The following is an 18273-nucleotide window of genomic DNA, read 5'->3' as shown; positions in this document are numbered from 1 at the left end:
CCCCCTCAGGGTCACCTCCACTGAGAGGGGAAGGGGCACTTGAGGGAGTGGGGGAGACATCCTGCAATGGCTCACTCGGGGCCCGCGTGGACGCCCAGCACGTCCAGCTATCACCCCTGCGGCACTCCCACTCCCTGTAGTGCTCCCACCTGCTGGGCTCCCCCTCCAGTGCTCCCAGGCCGACTCCCTGCAGGATGACCCCACCCGCCGGCGGCAGCACGTCAGCCCTGTATGGGGTGGGCAGGGACAACCGGCCGTTTGTCCCCTGTGGACGCCAGGCTCTTCCTTCCCTTTCTCCCCACTGGGGAAGCCCCAAACTTCCCACTCTTGGGTCAGCCCGCCAGCCCGTGGGTGTGCTAACCAGTCTCCAGCCCAGGGCTCCCACTCGCGGCTCCTCCCGGGGCCAGGTCACTGAGCAGCGGGAAGCAAGTGACGTGAGGTCAGGAGCGGCTGCGGGTTTGCTTGTGGGCTGGGAAAGGGTCAGAAAGGAGCTTTCTAAAGTTTCAAAGGATGTGGGGGGTGGACCAGCCCGGACTCGGACTCCTTGGGCCAGATGAGTGTGGGGACTGGGCGGGGGCGCTGGCCTTGCATGTGGCCAACTGGGTTCAACCCCAGAACCCAAATAGTCCCCCGAGCCCCGCTAGGGGTGATCGCTGAGCACAAAGCTGGAACACCACTGGGTGTGGTCCAAAAACAACCCCCCGAATTTTTTCTTTTTGGGTCACATCCAGCGATGCTCAGGGGTTACTCCTGGCTCTGCACTCAGGAATTACTCCTGGTGGTACTTGGGGGGACCATATGGGATGCCGGGGATCGAACCTGGGTCGGCCACGTGCAAGGCAAACGTCCTACCCGCTGTGCTGTTGCTCCAGCCACCACCCGACATTTAGGTGTGAAGTTGCGATGGCATTAGGACAGTGGCCCTCCCTGGAGGGCCAGCTGAAGAGCTGCCCACACCAGAGGGCCCCAGTGGGCCCCAAGAGCCCCCTAGAGGCAGGTTGCTGCCCCTCTGGTGAGTGAAGAGCTGGAACCGGCTCATTTCGCGAGCAGCAGTTGACAGCTGAAGGTGAGGCGCCTGGGTCCCCAGCAGGTGTGGGGCCCCCGTGTCTGGGCTCCAGATCCTCAGTCTAGAAAGGCCCGGCTGTGCCATGGGGACAGGCGTGGGGATGGGCACAGTGTTAGTGCCAGGCGGTGCCCTCTGGCGCCCATCAGTATGACTCCCACTGGACAAGCCTTCCCCAGCCCGACGTGTTTTCTGGAAAGAAACGGGGAGCAGAGAAGCCCCTAGGTCCGGGACGCAGAACAGACCCAAGCTTGGAGAGGGGCACGTGCTGTGGTCAGAGGTCAGGGAGGTGGGGGCCTCCACCAGGGACCTGCCTGCCCTTAATGGCTGTGTCGGGGATCCAAGGGGCGGGCTTGGACCCTCCCTGACTTTTTGCTTTATTTTGCTTTTTGGCTCACACCTGGCAATGCACAGGGGTTACCCCTGGCTCTGCACTCAGGAATTACTCCTGGCGGTGCTCAGAGGACCACATGAGATGTTGGGACTCGAACCCGGGTCAGACACGTGCAAGGCAAACACCTTACCCGCTGTGCTATTGTTCCAGGCCCTCCCCAATGCCGTTTTTCTTTTTGGGTCACACCCAGCGATGCTGAGGGGTTACTCCTGGTTCTGCACTCAGGAATTACTCCTGGCAGTGCTCAGGAGACCATATGGGATGCTGGGAATCGAACCCAGGTCGGTTGTGTGCAAGGCAAACACCCTATTGGACCCTCCCTGGGGGCCTCCAGTGGGGACACCTCCCTGCCACACTCGGAAGCTGACCCCGGACTGGCTCTGAGGACGCAGGGCAGGCACACAATGGCTGGCAGATGGTCAGCAGCCAAGGCCTGGGACATGGTTTGGCAGTGTCCAGCAGCACCCAATGCCCTGGCCAGTGTCTGTGGGTTTCCCACCTCCTGCTCGCCAGCACGCCCTCCTGTGTCTGGGTCCTGCTACGCAGTGGAGGGTGAGTTGAAGCTCAGTGCTAACAAGCCCCACTGGACATGGAGGGGCGGGGACGCTGGTCCCCTGGACAGTGCTGACTCTGAACGGACGCTGCTGGCCAGCTCTCTGGCTGCACCCTGACTGTCCTCCCGTCCACGCAGGCCCCTCCGCTGCTCTCTTGGGAGCTGCTTTCTTTGGTTTGGTTTTTTGGGTCACGCCCAGTGATGCTCAGGAATTACTCCTGGTGGTGCTCAGGGGGCCATAAAGGATGCTGGGGATTGAACCCAGGTCAGCCACATGCAAGGCAAACACCCTCCCTGCTGTCCTATCACTCCAGACCCACTGCCTCCCTTCATGGCTTACCTAGGGACTCAAGTGGGTGTCTCGAGGGTGCAACGCTGCCCACCCCCCCCCCCCATCACCCTCCTTCCCGTCACAGGTGTCCTTTCAGGAAACACCTTCGCAAGCGGGGATTGCTTCGGGGTTGGCTCTCAGGACTCTGCACCCCAACTTCCTCAGAACCAGACCACAGCGTGCATGCAAGGGCTGGACGTGGGTACCTTTGTGTGCACTTAAGCAGAGAAACCGGGGAGCCCCTTATCTTGTTCTGGCCCTATTTCCTGGGTGACGACTTTTTTTGGGTGGTGGTGAGGACCAAACTGGGTCCTTCAGTGAACATGAGCCCCAGCCCCTCCAACCGGCTGGACTGGGGTTCCCCCTCCACGAGGTGTCCCCTTCCCTCCTCCTATGGGCACTGGGGACAGAGCCGGTAATGAGGGGAGCTGCCCAGCCCACCAGGGAGTAGGGGAGACAGGCCCACGGTGCGGGCCCCTCCACGTTGGGCCTGGGCTCGAGGTGTCTGTTTTTGAGCCATAACCCAGAGACACTCTGGACTTACTGGCAGCTCTGCAACTCAAGAATTAATCCTGGTGTGTTGGGGGGTGGGGGTGGGGGTGAGCCATCTGGGACGCCGGGGAAGAAACCGGGTCAGCTGTGTAAGGACAGTGTTCTTGCGCTGTGCTGGGGCACCTTTGGCTGTCTGGGTTGGATCGCAGGTGGGCTCACTTGCTCCTGGCTCTCTGCAGTGTTCATTGTCACGGGGTCACTGGTTTGGACACTGCATGTCAGGCGGCTGAAGCCAGGTGCTTCTCACCCAGCAGTGCTCAGGGGGCAGGGCCATCGTCGTCAATCGGGTCAGAGCTGGATGTGAGGGGCCACAGGACGCAGGGCACACCTAGTGGTGAGGTCTTTAGGCACACACAGGCAAGCAAGGCTTCCGGAGCCCCGGCTAGAGTTGAATTTGTCCCCAGTCCAGTCCCTGCTGACCCAACAGCTGAAGGGGCAGGCTTGGCTGTGACCCAGCCCAGGAAGCAGGGTGGGCCACCCTCCGCTTCCAAGGCAGACGGAAAGGAAGGACAGGGTCTCTGCACCCCCCAGTTCAGAGGCAGTGTGAGTGCCTCCCGGACGTGGATCCGAGCCCAGCCAGAAGTGGGGCTTGGAGTAGGGCTCACACGCTGGACACCCCAGCAGAGCCCCCCAGTCTGACAGCAGAAAGCAGCTGATGCACAGGGTTTTCGTTCCTGCTGCATCCTGGCCCCCCGCCCCTGACTGCCCCCCACTGCTTTCCCAGCCAGAGGGGCCCAGGGCAGGTTCCGTCCTAAGCCACATTCCCATCCACACCACCAGCCTGACTTGATGCCCAGGGTGAGTCTCGGAGCGCCCCCTTGGCATGACGCCCCCCCCCCCCCCGCCACTCCACCCCTGACAACAGACACTCAGACAGCTCCACCAGGAAGGAGTTAGTGTGTGAAAGGCATGGATGGATCTTTATTTATTACCCTATATCTACAATTTAATTTGAGGTAAAATATAAGCAACACGTAAAAAGGCCTATTTCTGCTACCATGTAGTATAATTCTCCATTGTGAATATCGTGATAAAGCTAATGGGAACTACGCCGTCCAGTCCTCCCGCCGTCAGAGTGCGGCCGCACCGGCCCCTCCTGCTCACGCCATCTCCGTGCGGACGAGGCGCCCGAGACGGCCGGACCCCAGCGGGGCCCCTCCCGCCCTGCGCTGGGGCCTCAGTGTTACAAGCAGAATGATACAAGAATGAAGGCAACGAACCCCCCCACCCCCCGAACCTGATCCAAGCCGGGAAAGCGGCCCCGCAGCCCACACAAGCCACCGCATAGGACTCCCGTCCCCCACACAGCACGCGGAGGGGATGAGAAGGGTCGTGCCCATCATCTCTCAGCACACGTGGAGATACTGACCTCGCAGGTGGCTGCTGGGTGACCGGGTGCTCGCTTTTAATTATGATTAAAAAAACAAAAAAACAAAAACAAAAACAAACAACAAAACCAAAAAAATCCAAAAGCCAAAACAAAACCAGAGAACCATGATAGACAGACAGCTTCGGAAAAGGGTTTAGTCAAATATACAGATACTAACTGTTCGCTCAGTCATTAAGGAGAGTTGTGAACAAAAGGATCATCGAAATGATTTTTCAAATAGAAAAACTCAAGAACTGAACTATCACGGGTGTTTCTCTTCACGCAGAAGCTGAGCTGTCCCGGGAGGAGCGAGTCGGCCGCCACGGGAGCACGGAGGAGCCGGGGGCCGTCCCTGGCGTCTCCCGTCCACCGCCAGCACTGCCGTCAGATCCGCAGAATACATTCCAAAGTCAACCAGCCATTCCAAAGCTACAGTCACTCTGCTCTTTAATTCAATTCACAGAACTGCTGAAAAAGTAGACATTTCTATCTAAAAGTAGAAAAAAAGGTTTGTATAGAAGGTATTTCTGTTATACAAGTATATTACACAGCGGGGCGGGCGCAGGTCCGGAAACTCTTCTCGACCTCGATACTGGAAGCTACGACAGAGAAGACCAAGGTCACATGACGTGGGGGGGGGGGGGGGCAGGAAGACACGTGTGATGGGCACACGCGGAGCCCTCCCGCCTGCCCAAGGCTAGCGTCCCTCCATTCATCCAACCGCGTGTTTGGGGCGTCCATGTGGTGCTGGGGTCCGCCATGGCACTGGGGGACACAACATGGAGCCTCTGTGCCAGGCAAGGGTGACCGACCCGTCAGGCTGTGTGGGGGAGCCTCGCTGAGGCCGCGCGTCCCAAGCACCCGTGTGGCCCCAGCACAGACCACCCAGGGGTGGGGGGGGAGAGGAGGGGGCTTTACCGTAGGAGGACGAGTCTACCACGTGGGGTCCGGCTCCTGCTTGATCTGCGAGTTCCCGTCAGTCTCCTTGGCTTCTGCCGAGACAACGGGAGGCCCTGAGCCAGCGCGCCCCCTCAGGGACCTGCCCCAGCCAGGCCACGACAGGAATGACGCAGGGATCACCAACCATGCCAAATGGCAGCGCTGGCACCAACGGCTCGCTACCAGTGGCCTCACAGGAACTGACCGCTTTCTGCTGATGAACGTCCCATCGTGGACACTGGCTCCCCCACCCCCAGCCTGGTCACTGCAAATTTTGGTACAGAGAGAATCGTCTCCACATTTCCCTTTTTGGAAGGTGCTTTTTGGGTCACACCTGGTGATACTTAGGTTACTCCCGGCTCTGCCCTGAGGACTTACTCCTTGCGGTGCTGGGGACCATAAGGGATGCTGGGGACTGAACCTGGGTTGACGAAGTGCAACGCAAACGCCTTCCCCGCTGTCCTATCACCCCAGCTCCACTTTTCTCCCACTTGGGGGCCACACTGGGCGGCCTGGCTCTGCCCTCAGAAGTCACCCCTGGTGGTGTTCGGGAGACCATACAGGATGCCAGGGATCGATCTTGCGCTAGCCCGAAGTACCAGCACTCCAGTCCCGACAAGATTCATTTTGTAGTTTCAGATTTAAAAACAGACACACAAAATACGATCACAAAGAATGTGCTTGTTAATTCCTGCCCTACAGCTGGCGAAATATTTCTCCTCTTCCCACAGGCCCACAGGTGTGAGCGGACTGGAACCACAATCTGGGGGTTGCTGTAGGAACTTGGCTCTTTCTGAACCCCATCAGGGTCAGCCAGGGAGAAGGGAGCCAGAGAGACGCACGCGCCATCTCTCTGCTTCTGATCGTAACTACAGGCTGAACAGACTCAGGACCGGGGGGAACGGGGGCACGCTGTCCTTGCACACGGCCCCCCACTCGGCTCCCCGCGCCCCGCCAGGACCGACGCCCACCCCCAGAGAGCACAGGGCAAGGCACGCAGTGCCGGGCCTCAGACAAGGCTGCCCCTTGGTACCTTCTGTGGCCGGTGCCTCCAGCTGGCTGGGCTCAGCCGACTCTAAAGAGAAGCACAGGAAGGTTTGACCATTACTCAGGCTGCTCTCAGTGACTCAGAGGAGAGAAAGCTCCCCAAAAAGCAAAAGTCCCAACAAGCCAGAAGACCAGGGGTTCTGGGTCAACATGTGGTTCCTCAATGGAACTTTCCGAAAGGGACTTTCCCGCAAGTGGCCAAAGGATCACAGGCTGGTCGGGGCGGGAGCGCTAGAGCCAGGGCTCAGACACGGGCAAGTTCCTCCTTCCTTTTCATCCCTCCTGCCACCCCTTCCCTAGACACCCGCTCTGCTGCCCCACTCAAGAAAAACTTTTCACCACCCTCAACGAGCCACAGCTCGCTGGCCGGGGCATTTTTCTCGAAGGAATTTTCCCAAATAACCACACTACATGCATTCCTGTCCGACATGCTCTCAGAAACACGTGGCACAGGGGCAGACGCCTTCTCATCCTCAAACAACGCGCGCTCCTGTCTAGCGCCCCCGTCCTCCCTGCGGGGGTGCAGGAGGGCCAGGGAGGGGAAGAGACTCAGGTCCAATCTGAGATGGCGCATTTCCCCCGGCTTCGTTTACCTTGTATCACTGGGCCTTCAGATTCGCTCTGGTCAACCAGCTCTGAAAACAAGGCAGAGGAGTTACAATAAGTAGCTTCCTGACACGTGGCTATTACATTTAAATAGTGTGATTTTATTTTTTTGGAAAAAAAAAAACAAGCAATCTCTAGTTGATGCAGATTTTCCTTCTGCTGAGAATTCTGGGCTGGGCCAGGGCTGCAGCTCTCGGGGAAGGCAGAAGCCCAGTGACAAGGAGGCCCTGTTGCTCCCTGGTACCCAGCAGGGGTCAGAATTGACTAAAAGGGAACCCAGGGACCTGAATGACCACTCGCATCTGTCCAGACAACAGTATCTGAGGGTCCAGTGGGGTGGGGGCTCACTCACATGGCGAGACCAAGACACGCCCTTCCACAAAGGCAGGCAAACACACTCGTGAGGCCCCCAAGAGGCAGGACTGAGAAACTGATTTTTTTTTTCTTTTCCTTTCTGAGACACACCCAGTGGCTCTCAGGGATCACTCCTGGCTTGGGGGACCATATGGGGTGCTGAGATTCGACCCTAGATTAGCTGCGTGCGAGGCTTGCACCCAGCCCGCTGTGCTATTTCCCCAGTCCATAAACTAAGGTTTTAAACATTGAAGGCATCTGCTCATTTTATACCAAAAAAGTGCCTGCTTGTTCTAATTACAGCCAAACCGGCCCGGCACAGTTAAGCCACAGAGGTGTCGGCCAGCATTACTCAAGAGTGTGCCAATACCCCAGCCCAGGTAAGAGGAGGGGAGCCCAGGAAATACTCACGGTTATTGATCACCAGCCCCGGGAAGGGTCTAGGAGGGAAACAGAGTGTGAGTAGAACTGGCCTCAGCGGTTTGGGCCCCCTCAGTCCCTGCTGCCCAGCTGCTACAATGTATCCTGTGTTTGTTGGGGTGGGGTAGAGATTCTGGTCTGCTGGGCTGGTGGCTCAATCGTCAGACCACACATGCCTGAGCTCCTGGGCTGCTTCTCCACAGGGGACCCGCTCCTTTCCCATCTCTCCCACTGTCTGTCTGTCCCTCCATCCTAACAGACTAGAAAACGTCACCCAGGAAACCCAGGAAAGAGGCAGCGGCCTGCAGGTAGAGACACGAACAGGGGCTGTGTGAAGATGGAGGGGGCGAGCTCCGGGGGCAGCTGGGCGGGAACCACAGTCCATGCAGCGTGACGACAAGCCGACAAGGCTCTGGGAGCTGGGCCGGGGAGGAACGCCAGAGGCCAGAGGACACGGCGGCGCGGGAGCCCTTGGCTTGACTGACCGCCCCCCCACCTCCACACACGGAGCCAGGCACCGGCGTGGCCCCACGCCCAATACAACAAAGTGTTTGGAGTTGTTGCAGTGAAGGGGATATGATGCGGGCCTGTGCTTTTCATGGGAAGAAGATGGGACAGTCCCGAGGCAGTCGAGGGAGAGCCACTCAGCACCCCAATCTCAGGCCTGCGGCCGACGCCCTCAAGGGACAGTCACTAGGCGCATCACCGGCCGTGAGACACGCGTGCTGCCCTCTGGCCAACACTGACATGGAATGGGGCCCACCCGCATGCGTGAAGTCTGGGACAGTGCTCACTGGATGGGGCAGTGCCAGTGTCTGAGCTGGCGGAATTCTCTGCCTGAGTCGCTCCGTTTCAACACAGCTGGGAGCGCGCAAATCAAAGACCTCAATCCAGTAAGTGCGTATAAAAACCAGCTGCAGGCTGGATTTGGTCCACAGCCCAGATGCTGTTTCTCTAAAATCTAATTTCAGGTCACACCTGGTGATGCTGAGGGATGACTCCTGGCTCAGCAACGTGGAATCATATGGGGTGCCAGGGATTGAACCTGGGTTGGCTGGCTGCAAGGCATGGGCCCTGCTGCTCAAGGGTCTCTGAAAACAGAGTGCCCGCCCACCTGGCAGCCAAAACAGTCCTCGACATGGCCAGTCCCAGGGTGCCCGCCCACCTGATGACCGTGAATTTGATGAACTCTGCAGAGTCTAAGATCCTTCTCATGGAGCTGATCTCCAGGTAGCTGGGGGCCTTGAAGGACACGCCGGGGGGCATGCCGTCCACCACCACGCAGCCAGGGTTGATGGTGATCTTCCGGTAGGGCACCTTCACGGGGAAGCCCATGCCAATCGCTTCACCTGATGAGAGGAAAAAGACAGGAAAGAAGGTGGGGGAGAATATGAACGAGCCCATCCCAACCGGAAGAGCTGCAAAGCACAGCCACACCCGTTCCAGACCGCAGCGAGCCAGGGTCTGGGCACGCTCCGAGCAGCCGTCAATACAAACGAGGACCTGATGAACTTGGCATTCCACCACCTGCTCTACTTTGTTAACATCTTTTGGGCCGCGTCTGGCAGCACTCGGGGCTTCCTCATGGCTCTGTGCTCAGGGACGCCCCCCGCCCGGGTCAGCTCCGGGCAAAGCTAATGCCCGGCCCGCTGTGCTATCGCTTCGGCCCCTCTCCACTTTTCAAACAGGACGTCACGAGTACCTGAGAGTGGTTAATGGTAAGATGGTGTTGAACCCATGGCCTCGCTCAACACCGCTCGTGGAGACTCACCGAACTTCCGGCTGAAGAGATCATTGACCTGCTCTCTCAGCTGCCTGGCCTTCTCCACCTTGGACAGCCTTTCATTATCATCATCTGAAACACAGGAGACGCACAGCTGAACGATGCCACTGCATTTGTTCTGTCTGGGGGCACACCCGATGGTGCTCAGGGCTGAGTCCCGGCTCTGCTCAGGAATCACCCCTGGGAGTGCTCGAGGGACCCTGTGGGGTGTGTGTGTGTGTGTGGTCTCTGGGGCCACAGCCATTGGTGCTCTAGGGGCCGTGTGTGTGTGTGTGTGTGTGTGTGTGTGTGTGTGTGTGTGTGGTCTCTGGGGCCACAGCCATTGGTGCTCCAGGGGCTGTGCCGTGCTGGGATCACCCCCCCGAGTTTCAGTTGCTCGGCAGGATCCGCTCTATGCTGGGACCATGGGAGTCTTGTGAATGGGACACGAGAGATGGACGAAGACAACAGGGCTTCACCCCTGTCACGGGGCCTGCTTCAGGCACGTGGGTGCCCAGCATGCTCCCGAGACCCGATGAGGCGCTGGGTGTGGCTGGGTGCCACCAACAAGGGACGCACCTGGAATGGTCACCTGGATGATATTGAGATCCTCAACGCCGGATGCAGTGGTGTTGACACTGGGGGACGAGTTTATCTTCCCTTCAAGGAGAAACGGAGACTCAGCACCCAGAGAGTCACCACAGGGCCACCCTCCACCCCTGTCCAGCCCAAGGCAGCAGTGTCTGTTTCCCCCTCCCCCTCCCTTTGCTGCCTTGGGAACGGTCAGGCCGGACTCTTCCCCAAGTGCTCAGTACAGGACCGCAGCCTCAGCTGTGAAGGAGCAAGTGTAAACTGGTCACAGCTGTGACTCAAAAGGGTTTTCCCTAGTTGTAACTTTAACAGCCGTTCTTCCTTACTTTTTTAAAATATCTTTAGTGAATTTTATTTTACTTATTTATTTTGATTTTCGGGTCACACCTGGCAATGCTCAGGGGACCATATGGAATGCTGGGAATCGAACCCAGGTCGGCCACGTGCAAGGCAAACGCCCTACCCACTGTACTATCATTCCAGCCCCATTCTTCATTATTTTTAAATTTTGCTTTTGAGTCCCATCTAGTACTGCTCAAGGGTACTAGCCGAACTGGTGCTCCAGAGGCTGTACCGTGCTGGGAATCATTCGAGTTTCATCTGCTCTGTGGGACCACGGGAGTCCTGGCTCCGTGCTCAGGGAGCACTCCCGGCAGGGCTTGGAGGACCCTAAGGGGTGGCAGGGATCAAACCCAGGTCAGCCGCCCTCCCCGCCCCCCCAGCTATGCTACTGCTCTGGCCACCGACAGCCTGGACACTCACTCGGAGGGCTCTTGGAGGAGGACGTGCTCTCCTTAATTGCCGTCTCGAACATTTCGGGTCTTGAAAACGAGAGGGGAAAAACACGCACTCAGCAACCACTCACAACACGCAGGAAACATCGCTATTTGCCACCCCTGATAGCAGCAACCTCCTTGAAGCAGACAGGGAATGCTGTTCCCTCGTGAAACGCCCCACACGACCCCTCACTGGGACACCCCTTGTGATGACACACCCACACTGCCTGGGAAGCTTCCCACGCAGCTTCCCGTGGCTTTAGTGCCGCAGCAAGAAGGGGCAGTTTGGGAGGGCAGCGGGCGTGCAGTAGCACGGGGCACCCCACGAGTGGCCTCACACCGCCCCGCACCTGCCAAGGTGGCCAGAGGTGCCTGCACGGTCACCATTCCCAGCGACCGTCACTTCCTGGTTTGGCTTCTGGCTGTGCAGGGTAAGGTTCTGAGCTACTGCTTTCTGCCTGGTTCGGGGGCCATACCCAGTCATGCTGACTCTTGGCTCTGTGCTCGGGATCATTCCTGGTGAGGCGCTGGGGACCAACTGGGGTCCCGGGGGTTGGTCGCATGCAGAGCAAGCGCTTTAAACCCTGTGCTCTCTCCAGCCCCTAACTCTAATTTATACAACACAGACTATGAGCTCAGCGAGAATTCCTGGTGGCTCGGGGGATTCCACGGGTACCAAGTGCCCTACCCACAGTACCATCTCTCCAGCCCCTATTTAAAAATTACAGTTATTCCTATTTCAACTGCGTTGGCTTAATCCATAGATCTTGAGGCCAACAGAAACTTCAAAATACCTTCTGTAAGTCAGGAAGAGAGGGACCATCATAAAACCGAACCACACTCTTTCTCGACCACTAAGAACATGGCTGTGGGTTGCATGTGGCCAGAGAGGTTGCATGGAGGTTTTTTTGGGGGGTGTGTGTGCATTTCTGGGCCACACCTGGCAGTGCTCAGGGCTTAGCCCTGACAGTTCTTGGGGAACCATATGGGAGACTGGCCATCAAACCCAGGTCGGTTGTGTACAAGGCAATGCCCTCCCTGCTGTACTGTAGCCCTGGGTCTCAGCAGTCCGTAGTTAGAGGCACCTGCCTTGTATGTAGTTGGCTCCAATTCGATCCCTGCCTGGCATGGTTCCCTGAGCACCAGCAGGAGTGGTCCCTGAGCATCACTGGGTATGGACCAACACTCATGTCTCAAGGGGCCGTGGCTCTACTTCATATAGTCCAGTGGTCACTGGTGAACCTCAGTTCTGCTCCGCTCCATTCCCCCCGCCCCCACTCTGGGCCCGCGTCTCACTTCTTGATGATGAACTTGATCTTGGCTTTGTTTCGGAGAATCTTCTCCAGCCGGGGAATGCCAAAGGTGGACGGGCGGCGGAAGGGCACGCCCTCGGGCAGGCCCTCCACATAGAAGTCCTCGGGGAACGACTCAAACAAGGCGAAGGGCACTTTCACCGCTTGCTTCAGGCCGAGCGCCTCCCCTAGGGGACACACACAAGCCTGGCTCCTTGCTGAGGCCACAAAGGACCTGCCAACAGCTGGGGACAGCACCCCTGCAAGTGGCCCCTGCACGGGCACAGAACCTCGCCGTGTTCTAACAGCAGGGGCTCACAGAGGACACTTACCGCATTTCTCATTGAAAAGATTTTCGACTTTCTGCTTGAGGTCTGTGATTTTGGCATTCCAGGCCTCTGCAAGACACAAAACAGTGTCGCTGTCAGTCAAGCCAGGGTGGTCATCCTGATTGAGGAGAAGTGACTGCCTGCCAGTGACCAGGGAGAGGTGGCACACAAAACAGTGACAATCGAGATTATACCCAGGCCCATGGAAACAGCTACTGTCGGGGTGGGTCTTTCCAGCCCTTTCAGAGACTCTGACACCGAGAATCCTCATAAGCAGAGTATGAAGTGACAAGCATCGTCAGCCTCAGTTTACAGAGGGAACCGGGGCCAAAGAAGGACACAGGGTCACAGGCTCTGGTCAGGCAGACACCAGCATGAACGACGACGTGGAGAAAGAGACCGTCCAGTCCAGACTCACCAAAGGAAAACTCCCTCCCTCGAGGCTTGAAGGGCACGTTGGAGCCATTGGTCTGGGTGGGGGTGCGCACGGCAGAGGTCTGGGGGTTGTTGTTATTAGGACCTGAAAGGAAAAAGAGCCCCAGTCTACACAGTGCCCACTCGCCCGGCAGGGTTGGGGAGGATGCTCGCTGAGCACCCAGCCCACCAGGCTCCCACCCCCGGTATCCACAAGATCGCCTGAGCCGAGCAGGAGCAATCCTGAGCACTGCCAGGTCTGGCCCCAAAACAATTTTTTTTTTAAAAAAAGGGAAAGTTCCGTGACACCACGTGCATCTATGCATCCCCTTCCGGCCCCAGCCAGCAGCTGACTCATGTCCACTCAGAAGCTTCCTCTGACTTCCCTCGTGCGCACACACCCTTCAGGGAAGCCTGAGCCCTACAGGAACAGGAAGCTGCCGTCAGGTGGGGACAGGCGCGAGCCACCTCCCAGGTCCGTTGTGTTCGGTTCCCAGCGCCAGGCCGCGGACCTTGCCGTGAGGATATCAAGGCTGGGAGAGTGAGTTTATTTTAATGGGGAGAGCGGAAGGAAAGCCAGCGAGCTTCCAAGTTCCTTCAGATTTCTCTGAAAACCCTTCAGGGAGACCCGGGGATCACACGGCTCGACGGGGGAAAGCAGGAGCTGTGCCGAGGCTGCACACACCCTGCGCACAGAGAGTGACCGGTGCTGGGCACTCGGTAAACACCAACACCCGGCGAGCCCCTCCTAGCTCTGGGCCTGGGCTCCGTGGGGGTCTGGCTGAGAGTTTGCTCCAGCCCACAGTCTAAAATTTGTTTTCGAAGCACAGTAAATAAACTCCTACAGACCTGAGCTTGCTGAGGGGCTGGGATGGGGAAAGAGCAGTGGGGGGCACCCTGACACGCGGGTGCTGGGTGTGGGGAAGCAGAACCATGTGCCGGGACCTCAATGCACTGCTCAAAGTGTTGCTAATCGGGGAGTCTAAAAAGAGATTCTTCCAAAATGCAATTTAAAGAGTGAGATACAAGCGAGGTAAAAGCAATGCCTCCTTTCAGGCACTAGACTCATGACGAAGTTCTGGGGCGGACACAGTTTCCTTGGGACTTCATTTATTTTTGTTTCATTTGGGGATTGGGGGGGGGGGTGTCATACCTGGCGGTGCTCAAGGCTTACCCCTGGCTCTGTGCTCTGGGATCACTACTGGAAGTGCTTGGTGGGAATCATTATGTGGTGTTGGGGGATTGAACCCAGGCCAGCCATGTAACAGGCGAGCACAGCAACTCCTGTAGGGTGGTTCCCCTGGTGTGTGTGTGTGTGTGTGTATATGCGCACGCGCGTGTGTGCATGCACGAGTGCATATGTGTGGTTTCCTTGCATGCAGCCAACCCAGGTTCTATCCCTGGCATCCCATATAGTCGCCCAAGAACTGCCAGGAATAATTCCTGAGTGCAGAGCCAGGAGTAACCCTGTGCATCACTGAGCATGGCCCAAAATTAGGATAATAAAAAAAAAAATGAAGGAATTTAAAGGGAAAATACTTTCAACTTTCCAAGATAACTATTCACATCCTTTTCGTCCACACCCGGCAGTGCTCAGGCGACCCTATGGGATGCCCGTGACTGAACCTGGGGTAGCTTCGTGCATGGCTGCAGGGCAAACGCCCCAGCTGCTGTCTACTATGGCTCGGGCCCCAGACGATTCACATCTTGAGTCAAGTTTTGTCAAAACTCCATCTTCACAGACACACACAAAGAACTCCAGACTCGGGCCTCACCTTCCACGGTGACCTCGATCTCGGGCACTTTGGGGTTCCCCCCAGGGCTGCGAGGTCTTTTCGGGGACTGCAACGCTGTGGAACGAGCACACAGTTACTCTGGTGTCGGGGCGGCTGCAGGTAAGCAGAGGGTCAGAATCCACACAGGCTGGCTCTGTTTGCGGAAACGGGAAGTGAGGTCCTCCCGCCCGGCTCAACAGGGCGGCCAAGCACTGCAAGCAAGGAATTGGCCAGGGAAGGCTGAGAAGACGAGGAGGCCCATTCAACAAAGTGCCTCAAAGGAGAAAGAAAGAAACAAAGGCCCGCAAGTCGGCCCGGGTCAGCCGAGGAAGAAGGATCTAAGGCAAGAGTGGGAGCCGACAGCACGCGAAGCCGCTCACCTTTCGTGTTGATTTTACCGGCCATTCCCGGCGGCAAGTAGGATACAACCAGCTCCGGTCTGGAGAGGAGAAGAGGGAGAGGACCGAGGCCAGCAGTGAGCATCGCATGGCCTCACGGGCAGCAGCCCTCACGACCTGCCTGGGCCTTGCCTGCGACCGACCCCGGGCACAGCAGGGCCCGAGCAGTGATAATCTCTTCCTTGTCCCTGAACTGTCGGGAGGGCCCCTGGGCTCCTGAGCACTGGGCGGGAGACCCCCCTCCCCCACCCCCAAACATGACTAAAGCTGAACATAAAGACCTCATCACAGGATCATCCGCACAGAATGTGAAGAATTTTGTCTGTCTGGGACCCACCTCCAGTGGTGCTCAGGAATCACTCCCGAGAGTACTTTGGGTACCGTACGGGGTGCCAGGGATGGAACCAGGCCAGCCATGTGTGTGACTGATACCGTCACCACTGTATTATCTGGCCTCACAACACTGATGTTTATGAGCGTGGACCAAGAAATATTCCCTTTTCTTCACAGATTTGATTTGTGAAGAATAAATGTCTTCATGGAGATCAGCTCAGAGCCGGGGGCACAGTACAAGGGCCATCTCACACCGATCCCCAGTACTGTAAGGTCCCGAGCACTGGGGATGCGGGAGCCACTGAGCTCTGCTGGGTGTGACGCCAAAAGTCAGAGGAAAGATAAAAAGGCGGTGGGTTGGGCTGGTTTCATCATCGACTGAAATTCTACAGAATTAAGCACGTGCGGGAAGAGACGGGAGAAACGCACACAGCTCTCTCAGCCCCCGCCACTGGGGCCGCACCAGACTCGGCCTGCCCGCCCTCTGTGGACCCGGCGGGCGCCCAGCACAAGCCTGAGACTCTCCCTGGGCCAAAGGCCAATGCAAGGCGGCAGCTCTGTGGAGAGAACTTACTTTTTCACGACAAACTTGATCTTGTTGCTCCCGCGGACAATGCGCTCCAGTCTTGGGATCCCAAACCAGGTGGGGCTGCGGAAAGGAATCCCTTCGGGCAGACCCTCCACATACAGGAACTCGGGGTTTGACTCGAACACGGGGTACGGAACCTTCACGGCCTCGGTGAGTCCCAGAGCTTGAGCTGGAAGGACAGAGGGTTTTCCTGTGTAAGAGGCGGGACTTTTCAGATGCCCTTTCCGCATGTCAAACGTGACGTACAGACGGGGCTGTAGTGATAATACCGCGGGTAGGGCTTTTGCCTTGCACATGGCCCACCCAGGTTCAATTCCTAGCATCCCATATGATCCCTTGAGCACCGCCAGGAGTAATTCCTAAATGCAGAGCCAGGAGTAACCCCTGTGCATTGCTAGGTGTGACCATAAAAAAAAAAAAAGTGACGTGTGGAGATTCACACACTCTAGCAGCATGCGGTTAACAGTCAAAAGCATTTCTGCTTTGCACATTGTGCAAGGACAATAACAAGTACATTTTTATTTTGGGGGCCTTCCCTGGTGGCGGTTAGGAATCACTCCCATGGTTATATGGGATACCAGGGATGGAACTAAGACTGGCCATGCTACCCGCTGTACCATAGCTCCAAGTTGGAAATGTGTTTTTTAAGAAACCATTTTAATACTTCAAGTAAGAAAAGAGCTGCGGGGGCTGGCAGGCTAGCACTGGGCGAGGGCACATGCCCGGCCTGGGGGACCCGGTGTCACACAGGGCTGACACCCAGCGCTCAGGCCCTGCCAGCACCGTATCCTGGGGCCAACTGTTGGTGCAATTGGCTGAGAAGTGCAGGCAGAGATGGCCGGTCACCAGAGTGCCCCCGGCTGCTCCCCCCACCCAGTCTTTATGTGGTGCCTACAAATAAGCCTTCTGTGGGTCACTGGACACAAAGTGACCCACAGACCTTATTAAAGCAGAACTGAAATTGGGGATTAGTGGTAAAGTTTTATGAACCCAGATCAAGGATACAACGACTAGGTGACCAGCAAGTATAAAAATGACACAAAGCAGGTCCCAATCCTGCTAAAAATCCCACTCCCTACTTCCTTCTCCATAAGAGACACACATAAGTCAACAATCGGCCACTAACAGTCTCTCTGGCACCCTTCAATCCGCCGGGAAAGCTGATACCAACAAATCCCGGCTGACACCAAGGTGAACCCCGCACACCAGAGAGCAGCCTGACCGGAGGCCCAGGGGTGGGGTCGAATCCAGCCCAATGCTGCTCGGCCTTTCCACTGGACAAAGGGCAAACCCACAAGAAATAACCTGTTCCATGGGAATAGAGATCTAGACTTCTGGAGCCTTCTGCAATGCTTCTTCATTTTCTTTCCCTTCTAGTTGTACTGAGATACAACTAGTATCTTTTACTCACCAAATTTCAAGTTAAATATCTCTTCTACTTGTTTCCGCAACTTGGTAATTCTGACATTCCAATCTTCTTTGACTACAAAGCAAACATAAACCAGTTACTGAGGCTCCCCGCCGGGACTGGTGCAGTCAGATGAGGTGAAGAGTCGACAAACCCAGAGACGAGAGCCAAAACAGCACTGGTTTGAGATGAGGTGCCTGAAGTTCTCTGGCTTAAACACAAAAACTCTGGGGGTTGAAGTGACAGTACAGCAGGCAGGGTGCTTGCCTGGTACCCCTGTAAACGGAGCCCCGCCAGGAGTGATCCCTAAGCAGAGAGCCAGGAGAAAAGCCCTGAGCACTACCAGGTATGCCCCCCGCCAGAGAAATGGAAATAAAACCAATCATCTGTATGAGGTCACTGATGTGGAGATACTCGCGAGCTTGTATGGGGATTGTCCAGCTTCTCCATACTGTCCAAGGTAGAGGACGGAGGAATACTTGGAAGCAGCAGAGGATGCTGGGAGTGTCAGACCAGGGAACATGGCGGAGTAGGAGACGGGAGAGGGGAGAAGAGAGGGAGGGGTGTGCAGAGACTGAGCTGCTGTGAGAAAGGCAAGATGGGGGCCCAGACCCCCACTGGAGATGGCCCCCTCCACCCCAGCTATCAGAGACCCTGAGCACTGAGGCGGGGCCTCGAGAAGGCCCGTCGTCCACTCTCCCTGCCCCACACTGATCTAAGGGCAGGCTGGGAGAGCAGCACGGCTGGAGCGTCCAGGGCCTGCGCGTTCGTGTGCAGCCACCATCGCCCCTGCCTGCCAGGGCTCTCTCTCGCTGCCACTCCTCCGGCTCAATCTATCAAAGCCCGCGGGTCCCCCCCAGCTTCAATTCTGGCCTACCATTCTTTCTCTGCCTGCATGGGAAGCACACCAAGGAGCACACTGGGCCGACCTTGTCACTTCACCTGGAGGTGACTCGCTAATCACACTCCTCCCAACGC

At 57.2% G+C, this 18273-nt stretch overlaps 1 protein-coding gene across 7 annotated transcripts in view; it reads right to left on the bottom strand.

Annotated features, from left to right (window-relative positions):
- Positions 1-3794: 3794 nt before the first annotated feature.
- The window catches only part of GTF2I (general transcription factor IIi), a 74139-nt gene continuing 59660 nt past the window's right edge, over positions 3795-18273 (bottom strand). For 6 of the 7 annotated variants that reach the window (XM_056137702.1, XM_056137707.1, XM_056137703.1 and 3 more), the window contains 16 exons: positions 17299-17370; positions 15873-16056; positions 14948-15006; positions 14568-14642; positions 12797-12898; positions 12382-12447; positions 12054-12237; positions 10744-10802; positions 9970-10050; positions 9400-9483; positions 8794-8977; positions 7620-7648; positions 6842-6883; positions 6235-6276; positions 5181-5254; positions 3795-4861 (listed from right to left, as the gene is read on the bottom strand). In XM_056137702.1, the coding sequence (XP_055993677.1) occupies positions 5196-5254; positions 6235-6276; positions 6842-6883; positions 7620-7648; positions 8794-8977; positions 9400-9483; positions 9970-10050; positions 10744-10802; positions 12054-12237; positions 12382-12447; positions 12797-12898; positions 14568-14642; positions 14948-15006; positions 15873-16056; positions 17299-17370 (1322 nt within the window). In that variant the 3' untranslated portion in view covers positions 3795-4861; positions 5181-5195. The remainder of the gene's footprint in view (positions 4862-5180; positions 5255-6234; positions 6277-6841; positions 6884-7619; positions 7649-8793; positions 8978-9399; positions 9484-9969; positions 10051-10743; positions 10803-12053; positions 12238-12381; positions 12448-12796; positions 12899-14567; positions 14643-14947; positions 15007-15872; positions 16057-17298; positions 17371-18273) is intronic. The other variant, XM_056137704.1, reaches the window with a different exon arrangement.

This window comes from Sorex fumeus, unplaced genomic scaffold, assembly GCF_029834395.1.
Source record: "Sorex fumeus unplaced genomic scaffold, SorFum_2.1 ptg000126l, whole genome shotgun sequence".
In the NCBI taxonomy this organism is placed as follows: domain Eukaryota; kingdom Metazoa; phylum Chordata; class Mammalia; order Eulipotyphla; family Soricidae; genus Sorex; species Sorex fumeus.
The sequence above is the reverse complement of the archived record's forward strand: the minus strand, read 5'-3'. Positions and strand labels throughout refer to the sequence as shown.